The 21,698-nt window shown below is 38.7% G+C and overlaps 1 protein-coding gene across 1 annotated transcript in view; it reads left to right on the top strand.

Moving 5' to 3' along the window:
* The window catches only part of F9 (coagulation factor IX), a 30,753-nt gene extending 21,603 nt beyond the window's left edge, over positions 1 to 9,150 (top strand). Inside the window, exons 7-8 of the mRNA XM_074064250.1 lie at positions 6,874 to 6,988; positions 7,343 to 9,150. Coding sequence (XP_073920351.1) covers positions 6,874 to 6,988; positions 7,343 to 7,890 — 663 coding nt within the window. The 3' untranslated portion in view covers positions 7,891 to 9,150. The remainder of the gene's footprint in view (positions 1 to 6,873; positions 6,989 to 7,342) is intronic.
* Positions 9,151 to 21,698: the final 12,548 nt, after the last annotated feature.

Here is a 21,698-nt window from a genome sequence, read left to right as displayed (position 1 = left end):
GAGGAGCCAAGCTGGTCCTTATATAAAATTGTGCTGTCCAATAAGGTAACCACTAGCCACATGTTATTTAAACTTAAATTAACTATGACTAAATAAAATTAAATGTTCAATTCCTCAGTCACCCCTGCCACATTTCCAGTGCATAATAGCCCTATGTGGTTAGTGACTATTGTATTAGACAGGGCAGGTGTAAATAGAATCCTTCTATCACAGCAGAAATTTCTATCAGACAGCACATATAGTAGTTTTATCTAATTTAGAACAACACTCCAGTGACAATAATCATAATTTGGTAGTGATTTCAAGGATGCTTCACTCTAAAGTATTTTCACTACTAAGTTTTGAACTCCTGCCATCAGAGCTATTGATGGCTTTAAAGACTGCAATCAACAAATTGGTAACAATTTGAGCCAATATCAGGTATTTGTCTGTAAGTTTAAACCACTAGAATTTTTCTGAGACTGGCTGTATATCTACCCAAGTTTCCTCAAAATTCCTGCCGTTATACCATTTTCCAATGTAATAGGTGTAAGATATTGAAAACAGGACATTAGGGAGAATGGTCCTGAAGGTGGCAGAACATCATTACAAAGACTTTATATTTTCCTTTCTTTTATCTTTGCTTATATATATATATATATATATTTGTTGAATCTGTTCTTATAACCAATAAAATACACTGTGAGTCCCTTTACACACCTTCTGTCCTTATAAGGACACCCTGCCACGTGTCCACTCACCCACCATATCCCTTCCTTTACTCATCCACGTCTTTACTGTTCTTCACTACTCTTCATCAGATTGACCTTCTTCATTGACCCTTCTTTGAACACTTCCTCTTGAGTACAGAAATGCTAATTATGCTTCATTCTATTTAACATCTGTGCATGTAATTCTGATATCTAATTTTGTATTTGTGCTCTCATGCATTTTCATTCATGATGTGCCCAACTTCCATAGATTAGGTTGTTATAATAAAAGATCTTGTTTTATGACAGTTATCCTCCTGGGTTTGATGGGACATTAAAGCAATGCTTATAGTGGAGAATCCTGAACCCTAGGAGTGTATTACTAGCTAAGAATATTGTTTCTATTTTTTTTAATCCCAGGGTTTTTTAATCATAGGATGCTTGTGTTGTGGGAGTAGCATTGCCTCCTTGTTGATCCAGAAATGAAATGACAAAGATAGTTAAATAAGAACTAAAATGTGGGATGGATAAAAATTTGAATTTAGTCACATAAACTCTGTTTCCTACCCACTCCCTTTATTTTTTATTAGAGTATATTAATTGTGTTACCAGGAAGTCATAACACTTATTTACCTTGGTCCTTGCATCTGGGGAGAGAGGATTTCAGGCAGGCAAGACACAAAATTGTAGTGAAAATGTTAGCAAAGCTTATTAGGAGAGGAGCACACTTTCAATAGACTGAAAGCAGAGGTCTCTAAAGTAAGGAGAGTATCAGCATTTGGAGCTGGACTATTTATTGAGGAATTCTCAGTCCCTGGTCTATCTGATCCTTAGGATGCAGTTTATGTGCCTGGGCCTTTGTCTTGCTAAATTAAAGAGATTACCTGTGTGGAATTCCCAGCCCCAGGTACATCTAATGCCTAGGGTATGGCTTACTCCTGAGCAAAGGAAGGATTACATTTTCAATGAGTGGCATTCTATGAAGCATGCTTGGTGAGCTATTTTGCTCTCAACAGAGACTGTTGAGAGTTGGAAAGTTTAAATGCAATGTTTTCCTCTCAAAGACCTTGAAGAATTCTCCACTTCAGGCAGGGAAGAGATGGTAGCCTATCCCATCCTGGCTCACTCTTCCCTAGTCAAAGGGGCAAAACCAATCATGAGAGGTATTTCCTTCCATTTCCCTCTGGAAGTGAAGTGGTGGACTCAGAGATCCTTGTGACCTCAGAGAAAAGAAGCAAGGAATCTGAACAGACATGTAAGTTCACTTAAGGGTTAAGTGCACCATATGGGAACAGAAAAGAAAATTTCTTAACTATTTAGCAGAGTGGAAAACTAAATCAAGACTTGAATTTCATACAGCTACATAGGGAAGAAATGAAAACTCTGGAACACTGGAGAAAAAAAAGGAAATTGCAACACCTGTGTTATAAGATCACTTTCATCAACAGCTCAAAAGTGTGAGGTTTGACCAACCAACACCATGGATTGCCTGTTTAAAGCTCTAATTTTGTTTTGATCTCATGCCCATGCCCATGCCAACTGACAATTCTGAGCAGATACAAACAGGCTCCAAGAACTGTCACCTTTTCTGCTTCAGGTTAAGATCTATCTAGCCATGTAGTGATGTGTCCAACTTCCTATTTTCCAGTGCCATGGGCCTCCATTCTCTATGAGGCATATTTATTCCACATTTAATAATCTGAAGATCATTCTACCGGATTGTAAAAGGAACACAATGGAAGCCAAATGATTATGCTTTCTTTATCCTTATGTTATATCATGTACATTTAACAATATTTAACATTTTAACCACAAAAAGTGTCAAAAAAGGAGTCTGTCCATTCCTTATTCTATTTTTGTCCTAAATCTTTAAAATACCTTAACATTTTCCCCAGTGTTGACTTCCCTCAGTTTTGACCTGAAGCTATCCTTGAAGCTACCTGAGCTCTTGCTCTGTACTACTAACTACACAGATCCAATCTTTTCCATTTGATTAGCACACAATGGTGGCAGACAGAATGCAACTTGTTACATGTATGAACCAGAGCTTTCTCTTTTTTTGTGGGAGAGGATGTTACATGAAGCTCTTAATTCTACAGAAATATCGTATTCCTAGCTCAGGTGATAAAATTCCAATTAGGAGAAATAAGAACATGACATATGTAATGTCATCTGGCTCCACAAAGATAAATTGGATCAAGTATTTAAACTATTATCCTCTAAGATTATTTGATGAAATATATTTCAATGCTCATTATATTTTAATCATTGTAGTTAACCATTAGAAAACAAAGTAAGAGAGGGCTGGCAGAGTAACTCAAGCAGTAGAGTACCTGCCTAGCAAGCATGAGACCCTGAGTTCAAATTCCAATACTACCAAAAATAGAAGAGGGCTGGGTGTGTGGCTCAAATGGTAGAGGCCCTGCTTAACAAGCACCAGACCCTGAGTTCAATCACAGCTATTCAGGAAGGAGCGATCAGAAGGATTATGATTCCTTGGGCAAAAAGTTAGTGAGACCACATTTCAACCAACAAGCTGGGCATATTGGTGCATACCTGCCATCCCAGCTATGTGGGAAGTATAAATAGGAAGATCAAGGACCAGGCCAGCCTAAGCAAAAGCAGGAGACCCAATCTAAATAATAACTAAAGCAAAAAGGGCTGGAGGCAGTGGCTCAAGTGGTTGAGCACTTGCCTAGCAAGCACAAGGCCCTGAGTTCAAACCCCAGTACAGCCAAAAGCAAAAAAAAAAAAAAAAGTGAGTATTCCTTCTGTGCCCAGCAAAATGAACAGGGGCATGGGCTGGAAAAAACATATCTGTGGGCTTAGCAAGCTGTATGTCATGTACAAGTGGTTTGACTTTGTATATGAGGGTTAAAACACAGAAATGGTGTTTTTGTAAAGCTGGGGTGGGTAGGAAGGGAGAATAGGGTTTTACTGAAATCACAGGGAAAATCTAGGCTGGAGATAAAGGTTGGAAAGGGAACAGCTATTGCTCTAGGGCGGCATTGTCATGAAGAACATAGAGTTTGTGAATGTGTATTTTGTAGATGCATGGTAGGGGAGAGGAACAGGCTCCCATTAGGTTGTGGCAACCATGAAAATGTTTGACAGATCAGAACTCAGAACTCAGATGCCTTGCTCAGAACAAATGCTTTCCTATTTCCCACCATGGTTCTCTGAAGTAGTGTCTTGCAAGAACTTGTCCTTGGCCAAGCAGGCAGCTCATTCCCTATATAGCCAATATTTAGATAGCTGTGATCCTGAAGTGGTCAAGCAAATATTCCAAAACCATGCCGTTCATAATATCTTTAAATGAAAATGTATTTTAGTCCTTTTTCTTGGCAAAGACATTTGCTAAAATTTCTAACACCAATCAGAGATTGGCAAAGAATGTTCTTCAGACTTAAAAGAACACAACCATATTCCTCAGCTATCCACTGGAAAGAAGTAGAAGCTAGCAGGGGTCAAATTACATGATAGTCTCTGGTCCCAAGGGCCAAGCATCCCACTAAGTTGTGAGATATTCAATACCCACAAAACAGCAGCTAGAGGAGAGGCAACAGGACATCACTGCATGTTAATTCCACTTGCTTGAACAGTACATTAAGCTGTAATAATCAGGACCAATATAGAACCACGTTGCTCATATTTGCTTGGTGATAAAAATCACTTGGGATCAAGGTCAGCCCATGGTCCTATGACCAGTGCACTTGCTTGGGGCTCTGTACAAAGAAGGGTCTCACATCTGGTGTTCATTTGTGTTTGTGTTCTGTAAGTAAACTCTGATGAGACAGTGCTGGGGACCTGGATTCTGGGATTACTGCAGTCTCTACTTCTCTCTGCCCACACCTTCTCAATGACTACTCTATCCCCACCCCATGGTGCCCAAGCAAACTCTCCCTCCTAATCTCTACCCAGACACCATTGCTGCTCTCCTCCCATGGCAGGATGCACACAAGCATATGGAGGGTGTAAGCAGGTACACATGCCCTGTGCTATTTGGAGAAGGGGTGTTTGGAGGGTGAATGGTAGGGGTGAGCCTCTTGCCAACTTAGCTTCCAAGTACTGAGAGCACCCTGACATGGAAGTTGCAATCCTTTAGGAATCACCTCTCTACCTAGTGGGCTCTGATAGGTCAATGGCAAGGGAAGATTGGCTTAGCCTCCCCTGCTGGGGCCCTGTGATCTGCAGCTAGCAAGTAGGAGGTCTTGAGTGTGTGTGCTAAAGCTGAGTAGGGATCCTGTGAAGGTCTGCAACGCCTCCCCCCAGAAAACGTCCCCTGTGCCGGAGGGAGCACGCCATTAAATCGCAAGTTTTTAAAAAAATAGATTGTGAAAGAGACCAAAGAAGAAAGGGAAAAGTTTTGCATTTTAGTATCTTTAATGGTGCTTTCCAGGCACCCCCCTCCACCACCCCCCACCCTGCTGGAACAAAGGACTCACATTTTCATTTCTCACTTACCCCCACAAAGTATGTAAGCAGTCTGGCATGAGCACTTACAAAATATAAAGACTGCCAACTCTTGGGAATTCCAATTCAGTGTATATATAAAACATTTCACCAACTTAATTATGCATACAAATATTCTGGACAGCTTCATTTTTCCCAGCCTCACCTACTAAATATTCTGGTAAAATCTGAATAAGTCCCAAATCTGCATTTTACAAGTGCCCCAGGTGATTCTCCTGCAATTGGTCCACAAACCACACTTGGAGAGATGATGAGGAGCACAGGTACTGGAGTCAGGTGGACTTGGTTTTACACCTCATCTTTACCTCTAACTCACCTTTGGGGAGTTTATACGCATTCCTAAACCTTGGCTTGTTCATCTATGAATGGATAGAGTCAGGTTATTCCATAAAGGTATTATAGCTTGAGTATTAAATGAATATAAAACACTACAATAATTGTCCCCCAAAGAAACTTCATAAATGTTCAAAAAATTCAGAAGATTGTTAAACTTGGGTAGTAGACACACTGCTGCTTATTATACTATTATGTGAGGATTTTTCATTGTTTTTCATCTTTTCAAAATAAAGAGCAACAGCTAGAAAGAGAGGGAAAGTCAGAGTATGAAAAAGAAGGTCAGAAGCCTATAGAGAGTGGGTCCCACAGGTTTCCAGGGGGAAAGGCTAATATTTGACAGTCTAGGACACTGTTGGAGCTCTGTAAATTGAATTCAGGATTGACAGCTCCCTTTCCATTGTTTATGAATAGGTATATGCCTAGGGCTAAAGGCATATGCCTTAGAAAAACAACATCCCTTCACAGAGTTAATGGGTGCCTGTTAAAGGGTTTACTGAATGTTGAGCATGCCCTCTAGTGTTCACACTTGTCAGTGTTCTTCCTGAAAATGTGGATCAAAGGAAAGCACTTGCTTACTTGGAACTAAAGTTCTCTCAGTTGTTTTACACATAGAGGTGGTGAAAACATTCATCATCCTCTGTGATTAAATGAAAAATTAGATGAAATAATGGGTTGATGGGTTGGTCTCTTACCTAACAATAATGTGCAGGCTCCAAGCAACATCCAAACAACTTTGTCCATGTTGCCCAAAAGTAGATCTTTTGGGACAAAGGCAGCTCACATATCCAGCCAGAAGGAGCTGAATGTGGTTAGGGGAGCACATGACTCCTGCTGCTCCTCATGGCCTGGATGACTACAAGCACAGCCCCATGGAGACCTTAGGTCTCCTTTCCTAATAGTCCACTTTGGAAGGGGCTTGAAAAGACTTCTGGAAAAATAAGTAATTTTTTGCTTTCAAGTGGCATGTAACAAAGAGATTTCCTCATGCAGGGATGGGAGACTCAATACTGACTACTCATCTTGAGGTCTTGAGTCAGTACATTTCCTGACATAACTGCTGTGACATCAGAGACTCTGACTCACTCCAGAAAGAAACCCAAGGGCTCTAAATCACCAAAAGAAGCCACTCCTCAGATTTGCCTCCACTAAACTCCCCCTGCCTCTCTGCATTCTCTTCAAAATAGTTACAGGAAGGGTTTTGGTTTGTGCACCAGAAACACTAATTCATCTGCAAAGCTGACACTTTCCAGAAATCCTCCAATTCTGCCAGCACCTAGAAGACAACTTTTTGTCCACTCCTGTAAATAATACATGTATTTGTTTTCTTCTGGATCAAATATATTATGCAGTAAGAGTCTTACTTTTATTTCCTCAGGTCATTTTGAATGGTAAAATTAAGGCATTCTGTGGAGGTTCCATCATTAATGAAAAATGGGTCGTAACTGCTGCCCACTGTATTGAACCTGGTGATAAAATTGAGGTTGTAGCAGGTAGGTAAACAAAAAGGACAATAATGTGCACTATGGATAGCTCTTCTGCATGAATGATGCATCATGTTTTAATAAGGTCCAATAAGATTACTGCTGAGTAAATAGGGCTAGTGGTAGAGGGGTCATAATTGTAAAACCTAACTTGCTCCATTCTCCAAGCCCCATAGTTCTTTTCATGAACCCATAATCTACTCATGTCGGTGGGGTGCAATTATTCATTGATGTATAAGTTTCCCCATCATCCATCTAAGATTCAGATCTTTGAGACTTGGTTGCCATTTGTCAGTGAGTAGACATGTGGGTGATTTGTTCATGTGAAAAACTGTAACTGAAAATAAAATTTATTTCCAATAGGTGAACATGACATTGAAAAGAAAGAAGATACAGAACAAAGGCGAAATGTGATTCAAGTTATTACTTATCACAGCTACAATGCAACTATTAATAAGTACAACCATGACATTGCTCTGCTGGAACTGGATAAACCCTTAGTACTAAATGACTATGTAACACCTATTTGCATTGCCAACAGAGAATATACGAACATCTTCCTCAGATTTGGATCTGGCTTTGTGAGTGGCTGGGGGAGACTCTTCAACAGAGGAAGACCAGCTTCAATTCTTCAGTACCTTAGAGTTCCACTTGTTGACCGAGCCACGTGTCTTCGATCCACAAAGTTCACCATCCATAATAATATGTTCTGTGCTGGCTTCCATGATGGAGGTAGAGATTCATGTCAAGGAGATAGTGGGGGACCTCATGTTACTGAAGTGGAAGGGACCAGTTTCTTAACTGGAATTATTAGCTGGGGTGAAGAGTGTGCAATGAAAGGCAAATATGGAATATATACCAAGGTATCCCGGTATGTTAACTGGATTAAGGAAAAAACAAAGCTCACTTAATGAAAAATGCATTTCCAAGGTTGATTCGTTGGGATTGAATGTGGGTCAAATCCTTTAATAACAATTTTCCTATTTTGTTAAAATTAAATACATGCATTCTATAAATACTGCTTTTTCTCTTTACAGGTAACAATTCCATTTAGAATTTAAATTTTGCTAGAGTAAGTAGATTATAGATGTAATCAGAAATATAATGTGGTACGAATTCATGACTATTCTATGGGCCTAGCCCTTGACAGAACTGAGTTGTTAAATTATCCACTCTGGTCATCAGGCATTATGGTTCTCCACTGTGATAACTCACTTGATTCTCCCTCCTTAGCAGAAATCCATGTTCCAAGTCTTTCTTGCCTTTCTCACCAAAATATTAACATTTATTAGATCTATATACAGTACCTTTGGTCTGGCCCATCACAAGGCCAGTGCCATACTCATAAAGGAAGAACATAGGAGCAACTGACAGGTTAAAACTTACCAGAAACACTACTTCTTTTCCTCTACACTTATTCTTGAAACCTTTGTATTTTCTTTTTCTTCTGATTTTTTCTTTATTCATTTATTCATATGTCCATACATTGTTTAGGCCCAACCCCCCTGCCCTTCTTTCTCCCTCACACCCCCCTCGCTTCCAGGCATAATCTGTTCTGCCCTTTTCTCCAATTTTGTTGAAGAGTAGACATAAGCAATAATAAGAAAACATAGCACTTTTGCTAGTTGAGATAAGGATAGCTATATAGAGAGATTCCTAGCATTGCTTCCATGCACATGTGTATTACAACCCAAACTGATTCATCTCTCACAGACCTCTTCACTACTTCCCAGTCACCTTCCCATATTGACGTCTGTCATTTTAAGGTTACTGTATTAGCTCCTCTGCAGTGAGGACATCAAACACTTTCAAATTTTGGGTTTCCTACATTTCCCTATTCCTCCTGTATGTGTTCTCCCCTTAGCATGGGGCCCATGTCCAATAATATTACTGCATTTGTTTTAGATCTAAAGTCCACATATGAGGGAGGACATATGATCTTTGGTTTTCTGAGCCTGGCTAACTTCACTTAAGATGATGTTCTCCAGTTCCATCCATTTCCCTGCAAATGAGAAGATTTCGTTCTTCTTCATGGCTGAATAAAATTCCATTGTGTGTAAATACCACATTTTCTTAATCCATCCGTCAGTAGTGGGGCATCTTGGCTGTTTCCATAACTTGGCTATTATGAATAGTGCTGCAATAAACATGGGTGTGCAAGTGCCTCTGGAGTAACCTGTGTCACATTCCTTTGAGTATATCCCCTGGAGTGGAATTGTTGGATCACAAGGCAGATCTATGTTTAAATTTTTAAGAAGCCTCCATATTTTTTTCCAGAGAGCAGTCCCACTAGCAGTGTATGAGGGAGTCTTTTTCCCCACATCCTCACCAACACCTGTTGTTAGTGGTGTTTTTGATGATGGCTATTCTAACAGGGGTGAGGTGGGCTCTTAGTATGGTTTTGGTTTGCATTTCTTTTATGGCCAGAGATGGTGAGCATTTTTTCATGTGTTTTTTTGGCCATCTGTATTTCTTCTTTTGGAAAAGTTTTGTTTAGTTCAGTTGCCCATTTCTTCATTGGTTCATTGATTTTGGGGGAGTTTAGTGAAACCTTTACATTTTCCCAACCCTAAATCAGTGTTTCGTTCTCATTCCTTCTCTACTTTTTTCCCTTCACAGTCATTTAAAGGAGAGAAAGGGAGCATTATACTATTTTACTGCTATACACAGATACACAGGCTGTCAACCACAGGTTAGCTTTTTGTTTGGTCTAAAACTTTTTTTATAACATAAGGACAAAGTACAGTGCCTGAAGAACATGGAGAGAATGTTGCTTTCAGAGTGATAGCTCCCTAAGAGCTTGTAATTGAATGATTATAGAGATCTAAGGATGGTTTCATAAAGGCAAAACTGGCACATCATTGTAACTAAGAAAGCTTACATCAACCAAGTTAAGTTTTCCCCTGTCTGAAAAATAACACTAAAAGAAAGAACAATCACCTTGTAACTTAGAACTACCAGGGTCTTCAAGGAAGAATTTAACAGTGTGTCTCCAGCATTCTCCAGGGCCAAACAAGAAGTAGTCTAGACCACAGAATGTGAGCACCATATCGGCTTGGCTAGTATATCCATCACTACAGGCTTAAAGGCATGATTCACTATCTTGGTCAACTGGCTCCCTCTTTTTCTGGTTTCATGCTTACCAAGGAACTTTCTCATTATGATCAATCCTTCTATATTAGATTTTCTAAGGGTTGCTGACCAACCAACGATTTTTTATTTGTGAATTGCTATTCTAGTTCATACAGGAGCTTTTCGTGAATTTGACTGATATTGAATTAGTCACCCTGCATTTGATGTTGCATGCATGGGACTACTGACAAAATCAGGCTCTGAAACCTTTTGACCCCTCTTCCAATTACACCCCCAGCCAGACCTCACTTACTGATTTCTTGAAAGTTGTTCTAGCTAATACTTCTTTACTTTAGTCTTGCAAACAGGGCTAGAGATGTGGCTGAGGTGGTAGAACGCCTGCTTAATAAGCTCAGTGTTGTGAGTTCAAATCCCAGTACTATACACACAGAAGAAAAATATTACAGAAAGACAGGAGGTAAAAAAAAAATCACCTACCACCCTACTCCTTGAGCGCAGCAACTATCACTGTGTTTCTGATTCTCTTCCAGTCTTGCAAACAGAAATATCAATAAACATCTGTTCAAATTTCTCCAAGTGTTTCTTGACAAGTAATTCAGAGAGGTATCCTAAACACTACCTGCAGCAAAGCCCTCAGAAGAATGTGTCCAGTGCAATATAACACAGAGACTTCAAGTTCTGTTACTACCCCACTTCTTATGAGGCAATGTGTACTGTGTCCCAAGAAGACAATGGTCTAGATCCACCTGGGACAGAATTGGGCCTAAGTAGCTATTGGTATGGCCTTGAATAAGTCACTCCTCCCAAAGGAACTTGATTTTTCCATTTGTATAATGGAAGTGTTTGGCAGGATGTTCTTCAAAAGTCTTTGCTAGCATAAAAGTCTCTGATTTTTATTTTTCATTCCATTATTCCACAAATATTCAAGAAGTGAACACATATGAAATAATAATGTTGATTAAATTTGAGTTAACATGTATATACATTGGGAGTTAAATAAAATAATCTATGTAAATTATTTTCTCAGTGCCTACTACACTACTACACAGTAGTTGCTCAATAAATGTCACCTAAATCAGAATCCGTGTTTATCCCAGAATAGCAATTAATCCTGCACTGAGCATCATGAAAAGAGACCGTACTTCAAAATAATGCCTGAGATTTAGGTTTCATGAACAAATGAAAGATTTCAGTTCTGTTATTGTTGGCAAAGGGAGAGAAAGAGGAGATGCTGTAATTGTCAACTGTGTTTAAGGAGAATGCTAGTTCACGCATGAAATATATTATTTCAAGTTTGAATAGCTAAAGGTCTATAGTCCCAGTGATCTGCTATTGTGAAGAGAGCCTCACTGGCCTGGTTGCCATGGAAACCACCCCTTACAAAGGCAGAAGTGGGAAATTCATCTCATGTCTCCTGTGATTGGTCTTCCCTGTGGCAGAAGGAGGAGCTCCTGGGCCCATAAATCTCTGTGCCACAGTTTTCCTTTATCCCATGAGCTCAAAAATGACTGAATTCATCATGCTCCACTTGCTACTGTTGCTACCCCTGAAGATGTGGGGCCTTTAAGCCCACCTAAGAGCCAGCAGTCTTGGAGCCAGGCGGTGGCTGAATTCTGCCTAGGGCATTTGCAATCACTATATAAGAATCATTAGTACTTTCAAAATCACTATAGCTACTTAACCTAAATGGGCTGAAACATGCTGCTATAATATTGGAAGTGACAGATTAAAAAAGAACTCTTGCTGAGTGAAGAAAAGTGTGTTAATATCGTGCGGTCATCTTACCTTGCTGTTTAACCATGATTGTTTTTAGTTCTTCTGACTGTTAGTTACTCTATGTTGGCAGCAGCCACATGCGGTCTGATTTTCTCTGCCAAGGGGAAAAGAAAGGGTAGTCTCCCATACTCTCCTGAACTGTGACCCACCAGTTTGCAAAATTGCTTAATTATAAATTCTACACAATTTCTGAATGCTTATAGTTCAAGCTAAGAATGTCAAAGATGCAAGGCCTATTAAACACCATTCAATACACAGCACCCTTACTGTGTATTGAATCTAATGTGGAGATTAAGGCCAAAGGAAGGCCATGCCCCAGGTAACACAAAGGTAGAACCAGGAAGAGAACACAGATCTCCCATCTTGCATTGCAAAAATATAGTGCTTTCAACTAGAGTACATTCATACTACTGTCTATATTTTTTAAGCAACTGGGGCTTTCTGCATTAGTGGGAAGCCATTCAGCAAACCTGGGAATGGAAGTTGCCTGGAATAGTAGTGATGCTCTTACTGACAAACAAGTGACAAAATCAGGAAGTCCAATAGGTAGCCTCAAAACAGAGTGGCAGCCAAATATGGAGCTTCAGCCCCTGGATCCACAGCAGATCCTCAGTAAATACATGAAGTATGAACCTGTAGTACTGTTGTCTGGTGTTTACCCCTGCTGTGAGCAGTGGGCCTTCCAGATGTGACATTTGACTTCCAAAACATGTTCATTGGTGACATCTGGCACACAACCATTCCAGCAGTATATCAATTTTATTCTTTGTAACCATGCTGGGGATGACACGTGCAGCACTCCAAGACAGTAGGCTACTCCAGAAGCTGTAGTTTGAGTGAAGGAAGGCTTCAAAGACCCAACAAAGATGGGCATCTGACAATGTGGTACAGCTGTGCATGGCAGAGAAACAGACCACAGCAGCTGACAGGCTTATCTAGGTAAAGCAATCAGGAACCAGGGTGCTTTTTGAAAGTGAGCCTTATGCCATCTAGAAATCTCAGGGTTACAGCCACAAACATGTAAATATTCCACAAACTATGGGGGCTGTTGAAGGAGTAGCATCAGGCAAAGGACTGTGGAAACCACTCTGTAGTCAATCCAGGTCCAAAGTTCTCACATCCTTTTCTCCTACAGTAGTTTCAAGGCAGACCTTTTTCATCCTGTCCTTGGAGATATGGACTGCCTGGAGATTTCTGAGTTAATCTCAATTTCTAATAAGGGTAAAAGTACCAAACAGGAAGAACAGCAGGAACACTCCTTCTCAAATATAGAAAGAGACAAAGTCTTCTGGAATGGGGATAGAACATTTTCTCCACCCCCTCACAAAACAGGACATTGCTGTTTCAAACTCCTGGCTGGATCATTTCACCCTAATAGGAGAGCTACCCTGTAGGGTAAGAGAAGGTTGAAGACAGAAACAAAGATATTCTTGATTCCAGAGACTTCCATTCAAAAAATTGCTTCATCACAATGTTAAATACGAGATCCTAATCTATAAAAACTTACCAACGTAATAAATCTCCATGCTGCTATCACTCTTAAACTTTTAGAATGATGTAGCTTCTCTAGAACAGTAACTGTGGCATGGATTACCTGCTGACCTCATAAAAGTAAAGGGAGCCTATGATTTACACAGTACAGGCTTTAGTGAAGATTTGTACGTAAAAGACTATTCTCGTCTTAAACTATATTACAAAAATAAGCATGCATTTCAAGAGCTTAAAAAAAGTAAGAATGCAACAACTCTGAGAAACTCAGTGTGTGCTTGTTAGATGAATGAACCAATGTGTGAATGAAATGGACGGAAACAAGCAATACTGTGCAAAACTCCCAGGCATCGAAAATAGGAATGAGATATTGATCTTGAACACATAAGGCAATATTCCATAGAGAGGAAGATAATACAAAAGACAGGCCTCTTTCATTCCCTTTCTTCCTAGTATATAAGGAGTCATCACTAATTTGTAGGATACATAAAACAGATTAACCTAGAAGATGATGGCTACAGTCCTAGCCTTTTTGTCCATTATTGTGTGCTGCTTTTGTGTTTGTGATCTCCAGAGTTGGATTTGCCTCTGTCTGTGCTTTCTCTCTTCTTTAGGTAGCTATTTTGTTGTTGATTCCTACTTTTATGGATACATTTCTTAGCTTTTAGATTTCATTCTCCCTAGAATTATTATCCAATCAAACGACCTTATAATGAAGTTTTATATCTCAAACTGTTGCCCTTGGCCACAGGGATTTAATTTATCACAATATGCCTCCCAGATTTTTCATTGTCCATGCTCTCTTCCATGTACTGGTTTTAGCCCTAGATGATTATACTTAGGATTAGAACCTCTGCTTCCTTAGTTTATAAAATGTAAATTTATAAAATGTAAAAGCACAGCTATACATCACCTATTGGTGGGATTGCTATAATTCAGGAATCTTAGCACACTCAAAGAATTTTACTGAACACTTGCTATGGTGTTTAATAAGATACAATCTTTGGCATGCTAGAACTGGCACGTACTAACTCAAAAAAAGGCAAGGTTAAAAGAATGACTGCTAAATCAGAGTGCCAGACCCAGCAGGGTTTGTTAGAGAGCCCCATATGGCAGCAGTGTAGGCAGGAAGCCATACACAAAGAAGACAACAAAAGTGTACTTCCCTGGGTAGAGTGCAAAGACTCAAGTTAGATGGTAGTTGATGATTCTTATAGGTAAACTCTCTAGTTCTTCCTTGCTGCTTTTACTGTTTATCATGGGCTTAACTTGCTTAGGAAGGAATTTAAAGAGCTAGAATGCCCTAGTCTAGGGCTCCCCCAAGTACATTTGTTCAGACCAATGTTGTACCTCTCTTCCCAACTTCATGTCAATGGCTTGAAAGCCACCATGGTTGTGATACTTACACAACAGAAATCAGCAAATGCTACAAATAAGGTTTGGGGGTGTTTTGAAAAGACCTGCTGTTTAAATATTCATCAACATACCACTGGACACAATGTAATTATTTTTCTAAAAACTCATCATTTTTGCAGTCCAGTAATTCAATTATTGCTCTGAATGAGCACTAAATACACATTGTAAATTAATATGTGAAGGTTTAAGGAACAAAATGTTCACAAAGTGGAAATATTGAGATGTCAAGGCTTTACAGATACTTTTAGATAGTAAATGATACTCATTTTGTGTTGTAAACAAATCATGTAGCATTTCTTATTTCTCCCACCTAACACATTATCCCATTGTAAGTCCATGAAGGTTTTACTGTATGTTAGTTTTCTACCATGCCCGTATGCTTATTCATAGTAATTTGTAGATATTTACAAAAACAATGGAAGAGTTCATGACTATTATTTTCAGTCAGCATGTAAGATAACTTAAAAAAATTAAATCCCACAGGGATGTATGGACCGTAAATCTGATGCAGTTTCACTACATTTCAATCATTAGGGGATATGACTTTTATTCTACTTTTCCAGTACTGAATTAAAGTAAGCAGAATGTTTTGCAGTGTGAAATACTACTGACATAAAAATGTAGAGAATAGCATTATGAACACCCAAATACTGACATCTATCCACTTCTCACCCTCCTTGTGTCCCTCCTTCCCCACCTACTGCTCTCACTTCCCTCCATCTTCATCTGCTGCCACTGTGAGAAGGTTCCTATATTCTAGTATATTCTAGTATCTGTTGATAGCAGGCATTTTGCTCAGAGGAAGTCTGAATGACACTAGATTGGTTTCTGACTAAACCTCAAACAAAAATCACAGACCCAATCTCTCTTCAAGAGGAGCATTTCTTCTGCTCCTTCAAGCTTTCCAAACTATGCTCTGAAATTTTCTGTTCTTAAGTGGATATTATTGCCCAGATACCGGCTTTTTTAACAACTGTGTTTTCTATATTGTATGACTCATACATATTTTGGAAGTAACAATGACAACATTTACTCACCCATTACAGAAATAAAAACTTGAATACACATTTTAATTTTCAGGGAGTACTTAGGAGATAGATTAACTTGTTGATTAGCTCACTGATGGGGCTTCCTCAAAAGAGTTCAAAATAAATTTAAAGGCAAAGAGCTACTTACCCATGATGCAATGCTCATCAGGACATCAAAAACAATCTGTTTTATTTTGTTGTTGTTGGTTTTTTTGTTGCTGTCTTTTTTTTATTTTATTCATATGCACACAATCTCTGTTTTAAAAATGGAAGATTCAATCAAACCAATGCTAACAGGGTTATGTCCCCTCCTCTATATTAAGGCACAAGTTCTAGCTTCCAAATGGGCTGTGAATGAGACTATTAGATCTGGCACTCCTAACTAAAGACACCTTTGCAAAAGCAAGTAATAATTCATAAAACAACAGAAGGTATCTAGTTGCTTTCCAGGCTCCCCTGGGCTCCATTATATGCAAGCAGACTTTTTCAGTATGTTGAAATATCCACTCACAAACATAGCTGAGTCTGAAACTGCTGTTATTGCTGCCTTGGAGATTTGGGTAAAGAACTTTTGAACAAACCATTTTACTTGGCTCTGCTCAGCGCTTGCTCTTGCTCTCTCTCTCTCTCTCTCTCTCTCTCTCTCTCTCTCTCCCAGAGAATCATGAAGCAAGGCTGAAAGCACAAATTTGACTGAAAACACTTGAAAGATTTATGGTCCCTTTAGGAGTATATCACAAATAAATGAGAGGAAAGAGATTTTCAACTATAAATGATACTATGCTAAATTGAAAAAGAAACATGTAAGAATTTAAGGCAGGATATTTTTAATGTGAAATTATGCAACTACATTTACATTGTTAGTATGTTTACAATGTAATTAAAATTTGAAGACTTAAAGGAAAATTGTTGCTATGTTTTATAGTAACACACATTTATAGCCTACATTCAAGACCATAACTGTACATTTGAATCTACAGAACTTGGTATTATCTTAAATGATTAAAATCTGTAGTTTAATGCCATTAAATTAAAACATTTTGTGCATAGGGATATCGTTATTCAAAAATTTTATCTCCTAATTGAGTTTTCTAATCATAAGACCAGCACATAAAAGACATGCATTTTGATTTCATTTTGTTATTGCTACAGAAGCATTAATTAAGGGAAATTTCAAAAAGACATTTTCATGAGTAGTTTATAAATTGACTCTCATGAATTGCAGCAATTGACATGAGCAGATGTAGGTATCTTTGAATAAAATGCAGTTGGTTTGTCTTACAAATTGTTACATCAATGATACTACTGGCATAATCTATGATCCATGATATAACATAAACCTATTTGAAAGAAATTATGTATTATGCATAGTTATTGTGTTTATTCTTTATCATAAAACCAATCACAGAAAAACATGCACTTAATATGCCAAACCATGATTCAAAAGACACAAGATTTAAACTATTATCTTCAGTGGTCTACAATATGAAATACTGCAAGCATAAATTCAACACTGCACACAACATCTGGCCATGTGTGTCAAAACAAATGATCACAGTGTTCACATATTTCAGTCATCTATTCATGTATTTTTTAAAAGAAACTTAGAAAAAAAAGTACGACTTAAGAAAAACTTTGGGATTTTCCAAGATGGCAGCTAGAAGGAGGAAGCAGAAAGCATGCCTCCTATAGTGAAATCTTGGAGAGACACTGGAGACACACCTTGCAGGCAAAACCACCAAGAAGAGGCAAAACTGACCCCTCCACACCTCCAGCCAGTGCAGAGCATCTCCAATTCACATTAAACGGAGAAACCAGGAGGGCCCCCAGGCTGCCAGATGGCTTGGGAAGACGTGGACAAGGTGAGCTTAGCAGCACCGTGGTGCTCCCACAGACAAGACTGGGCCAGATCAGCATAGCCCCATGGACAGACCGACCTCTACCCAGGGAAAAAAGAGAAACTGAGTAATAAGCAATAAGAACAATAAAGACACATGGGAAAGAGGGTGGGGCGCCCTGAGCACTGAAGATTGGGGGAAAGGAATCCTTCCCGGAACTGTAAATAAACAAGCTGGGCAGGCCGGAGAGGCTCCAGCAGGAGCGGGGGGCGTGCACCCAGCAACCAGGAGCGGGAAAGCTTGTGAGAGTGGTGGAGGGAGGAAAACTACACAGGAAAGGGGGGAAGACCCACTTCCCACATGAACTGTAAACAAACACACCAGCTGGCAGGAGCAGCATTGCCCAGTAATCAGGAGCGGGAAAGCTTGTAAAAGTGGCGGTGGGAGGAAAACTCCACAGGAGAGGGGGGAAGACCCACCTCCCACATGAACTGTAAATAAACACACCAGTCTGAGAAAGTGGGTGCAGTGTCACCTCCCCCCAGTGTGCTTGGAAAAGGGAAAGATTGTGGCAGAGGCTCCCGCACAGGAGAACTCTGAGTAAACAAAGCCTGTGGGGCCAAGTGAGTGCTCAGCTCACCCCAGAGATCTGCATAAATAACGCCGCCAGCAACAGCAGGCTGACAGCAGCAGTCAGGTGAGCCACAGCCGCAGATAGACATTCACAGAACTGTCTCCAGACTCTTTTTTTTTCTCTCTCTCTCTCCCTACCTCTGATGAGAAAACAACCAAACTACACCTGCATGCTGAAAAACTTACTGAAACTGTGTTGCATTTGAACTTGGGAAACTGTGGGTTTTTGTTTTTTGTTTTTGTTTTTTTTGTGTGCAGTTTTGTTTTACTTTATGCATCCCCTTTGATGAGACAACTACAGAACAACATCTGAGACACCATCTCCAGGACTGGAGACTGAGACGGACACCAAAATTATTAACACTGAAACTTCATTGCATTTGAACTTGGAGGGGTTTTTTTATTTATTTTTTATTGTCTATTTTTCATTTTGTTTTATTTTATTTATATATATTTTTTTCTTTCATTTACTTATTTTTTATTTTTATTCTTATCTTTATTCCTTTTATTTTTTATTTTCAATCCTCTCTGTCTCTCTAATGCTTGTTCAGATTACTGTCAATTAGTACACTAACGTTCCCTGTTTATACCTCTGTAATTTTCTTGTCTGATTCCTTGTTCTGTTTTCTCCTATTTGTCTGTTTATTTGTTTTTCCCTTTTCTTTAACTTCTTGCTTTCCATCTCTTCTCAAATATTCTAAATATTAGACTATCTCCTAAATATCTCCTCTCCATTCTAAATATTACCATTGTTATTATTACAAGCTAGAAAATACTTAATTGCACACAGTACAGGGACAGTAACAACACCAAGGACAATGATGGGAAGACAGAAAAAACAGGGAAACCAGTTTCCCCACAGCAAAAAATTAGTACAAGAACCACAGGGAAATGAAGAAAACAGATACTCAGATCCAGACTCCAACAAAATGAAGATAAACTATGCCAAAGAACCCAATGAAGCCCACAAGAATGATTTAAAAGAAGACATACTACAGGTACTCAATGAGAATTTTATAGAGATGATACTGGATAGGGTCAACCAAAATGTACAGGAGACACTCAAGAAATTCCAAGAAAACAAAAATAGAGAATTTGAAAAAGCAAAAGAAGAAATAAAGGAAACCATAGAAGCACTGTATAAACACTAAAGTAAAACAGAGAACACGATTAATAAACAGATAAATGAACTCAGGACAAAAATAGACAACATTAAACAGGAAACCACCCAGGATATGGAAAAACGACAGAAAAAAGAATGAAACAGAACTGCAAAACAAAATGGAAGGCCAATCCAGCAGAATAGAACAAACAGAAGACAGAATCTCAGAACTTGAAAATGAAATGGTAATTAAAGGAAAAACCGAAGAACTATTAATTAAACAACTCAAGACCTGTGAAAAGAAAATGCAAGAACTCACCAACTCTATCAAAAGAACAAACCTGAGAATCATGGGCATTGAAGGAGGAGAAGAGGTGCAAGCGAAGGAAATGCGTAATATATTCAACAAAATAATAACGGAAAATTTCCCAAATCTAGAGAAAGATATTCCCATACGGATGCAAGAGGCCTCCAGAATACCAAACAGACCAGATCAAAATAGAACTACCCCATGGCATATTATCATTAAAACAACAAGCTCAGAAACTAGGGAAAGAACATTGAAGGCTGTAAGAGAGAAAAAACAAGTAACAAACAAAGGTAAACCCATCAAAATCACAGCAGACTTCTCAACAGAAACATTAAAAGCAAGAAGAGCATGGGGTGAAATCTTCTGGGCACTGAATGAAAATAACTTCAACCCTAGGATACTCTACCCAGCAAAACTATCATTCAAAACAGATGGAGCAATAAAAGTCTTCCATGATAAGCAACAACTAAAACAATATGTGACCACAAAGCCACCACTACAACAGATTCTTCAAGGGATTCTGCACACAGAAAGTGAAACCCAACTTAACCATGAAAAGACAGGCAACACCAAACCACAGGAAAATAAAAAGCAAGAAAGTAGAGAGTAACCTCAACTTAGGTACACACAATCAAACCTTCAAACAACTAAGACAGCTAAATGACAGGAATCACCACACACATATCAGTACTAACACTTAATGTTAATGGACTTAATTCACCCATCAAAAGGCACTGCTTGACGAAATGGATTAAAAAGGAAGATCCAACAATTTGCTGCTTATAGGGGACCCATCTCACTGACAGAAATAAGCATAGGCTTAGGATGAAAGGCTGGAAGAAGATTTACCAAGCCAATGGCCCCCGAAAACAGGCAGGAGTAGCAATACTTATCTCTGACAAAGTAGACTTCAAACCTACATTGATCAAATGAGATAAAGAAGGACATTCCATACTAATAAAAGGGGAAATAGACCAAAAGGAAATAATAATTATCAAACTGTATGCACCCAATGTCAAAGACCCAATTTCATCAAACATACCCTGAAAGACCTAAAAGCATATATTAATGCCAACACAGTAGTTGTGGGAGACTTTAACACCCCTTTATCATCAATAGATAGGTCATCCAAACAAAAAATCAATAAAGAAATCCAAGATCTAAAATATACAATAGATCAAATGGAGCTACTTGATGTCTACAGAACATTTCATCTAACTTCTACACAATATACATTCTTCTCAGCAGCCCATGGAACCTTCTCCAAAATAGATCATATCCTAGGGCACAAAGCAAGCCTCAGCAAATATAAGAGAATAGAAATTATACCGTGCATACTATCTGATCACAATGCAGTAAAACTACAACTCAACAACAAAAGTAAAGACGAAAAACATGCAAACAGCTGGAAACTAAATAACTCATTACTTAATGAACAATGGATCATCGATGAAATAAAAGAGGAAATTAAAAGGTTCCTGGAATCAATTAAATGAAAACACAACCTACCAGAACCTATGGGACACAGCAAAGGCTGTCCTGAGAGGAAAGTTCATAGCCATGAGTACATATATTAAAAAGATTGAAAGATCCCAAATCAATGACTTAATGATACATCTCAAACTCCTAGAAAAACAAGAACAAGCAAATCCCAAAACAAATAGAAGGAGAGAAATAATAAAAATAAGAGTTGAAATCAACAAAATAGAAACCAAAAAAACCATACAAAGAATTAATGACACAAAAAGTTGGTTCTTTGAAAAAATAAACAAGATCGACAGACCCCTGGCAAACCTGACTAAAATGAGGAGAGAAAAAACCCAAATTAGTAGAATCAGGAATGCAAAACGGAGATAATAACAAGCACCATGTAAGTCCAGGAAATCATCAGAGACTACTTTGAGAACCTATATTCAAATAAATTTGAAAATCTTAAAGAAATGGACAGATTTCTAGATACATATGATCATCCAAAACTGAACCAAGAGGAAATTAATCATCTGAATAGACCTATAACACAAAATGAAAATGAAGC

This window comes from Castor canadensis, chromosome X, assembly GCF_047511655.1.
Source record: "Castor canadensis chromosome X, mCasCan1.hap1v2, whole genome shotgun sequence".
Classification (NCBI taxonomy): Eukaryota; Metazoa; Chordata; class Mammalia; order Rodentia; family Castoridae; genus Castor; species Castor canadensis.
Note: the sequence above shows the minus strand (reverse complement) of the source record. Positions and strands in the feature narration are given on the sequence as shown.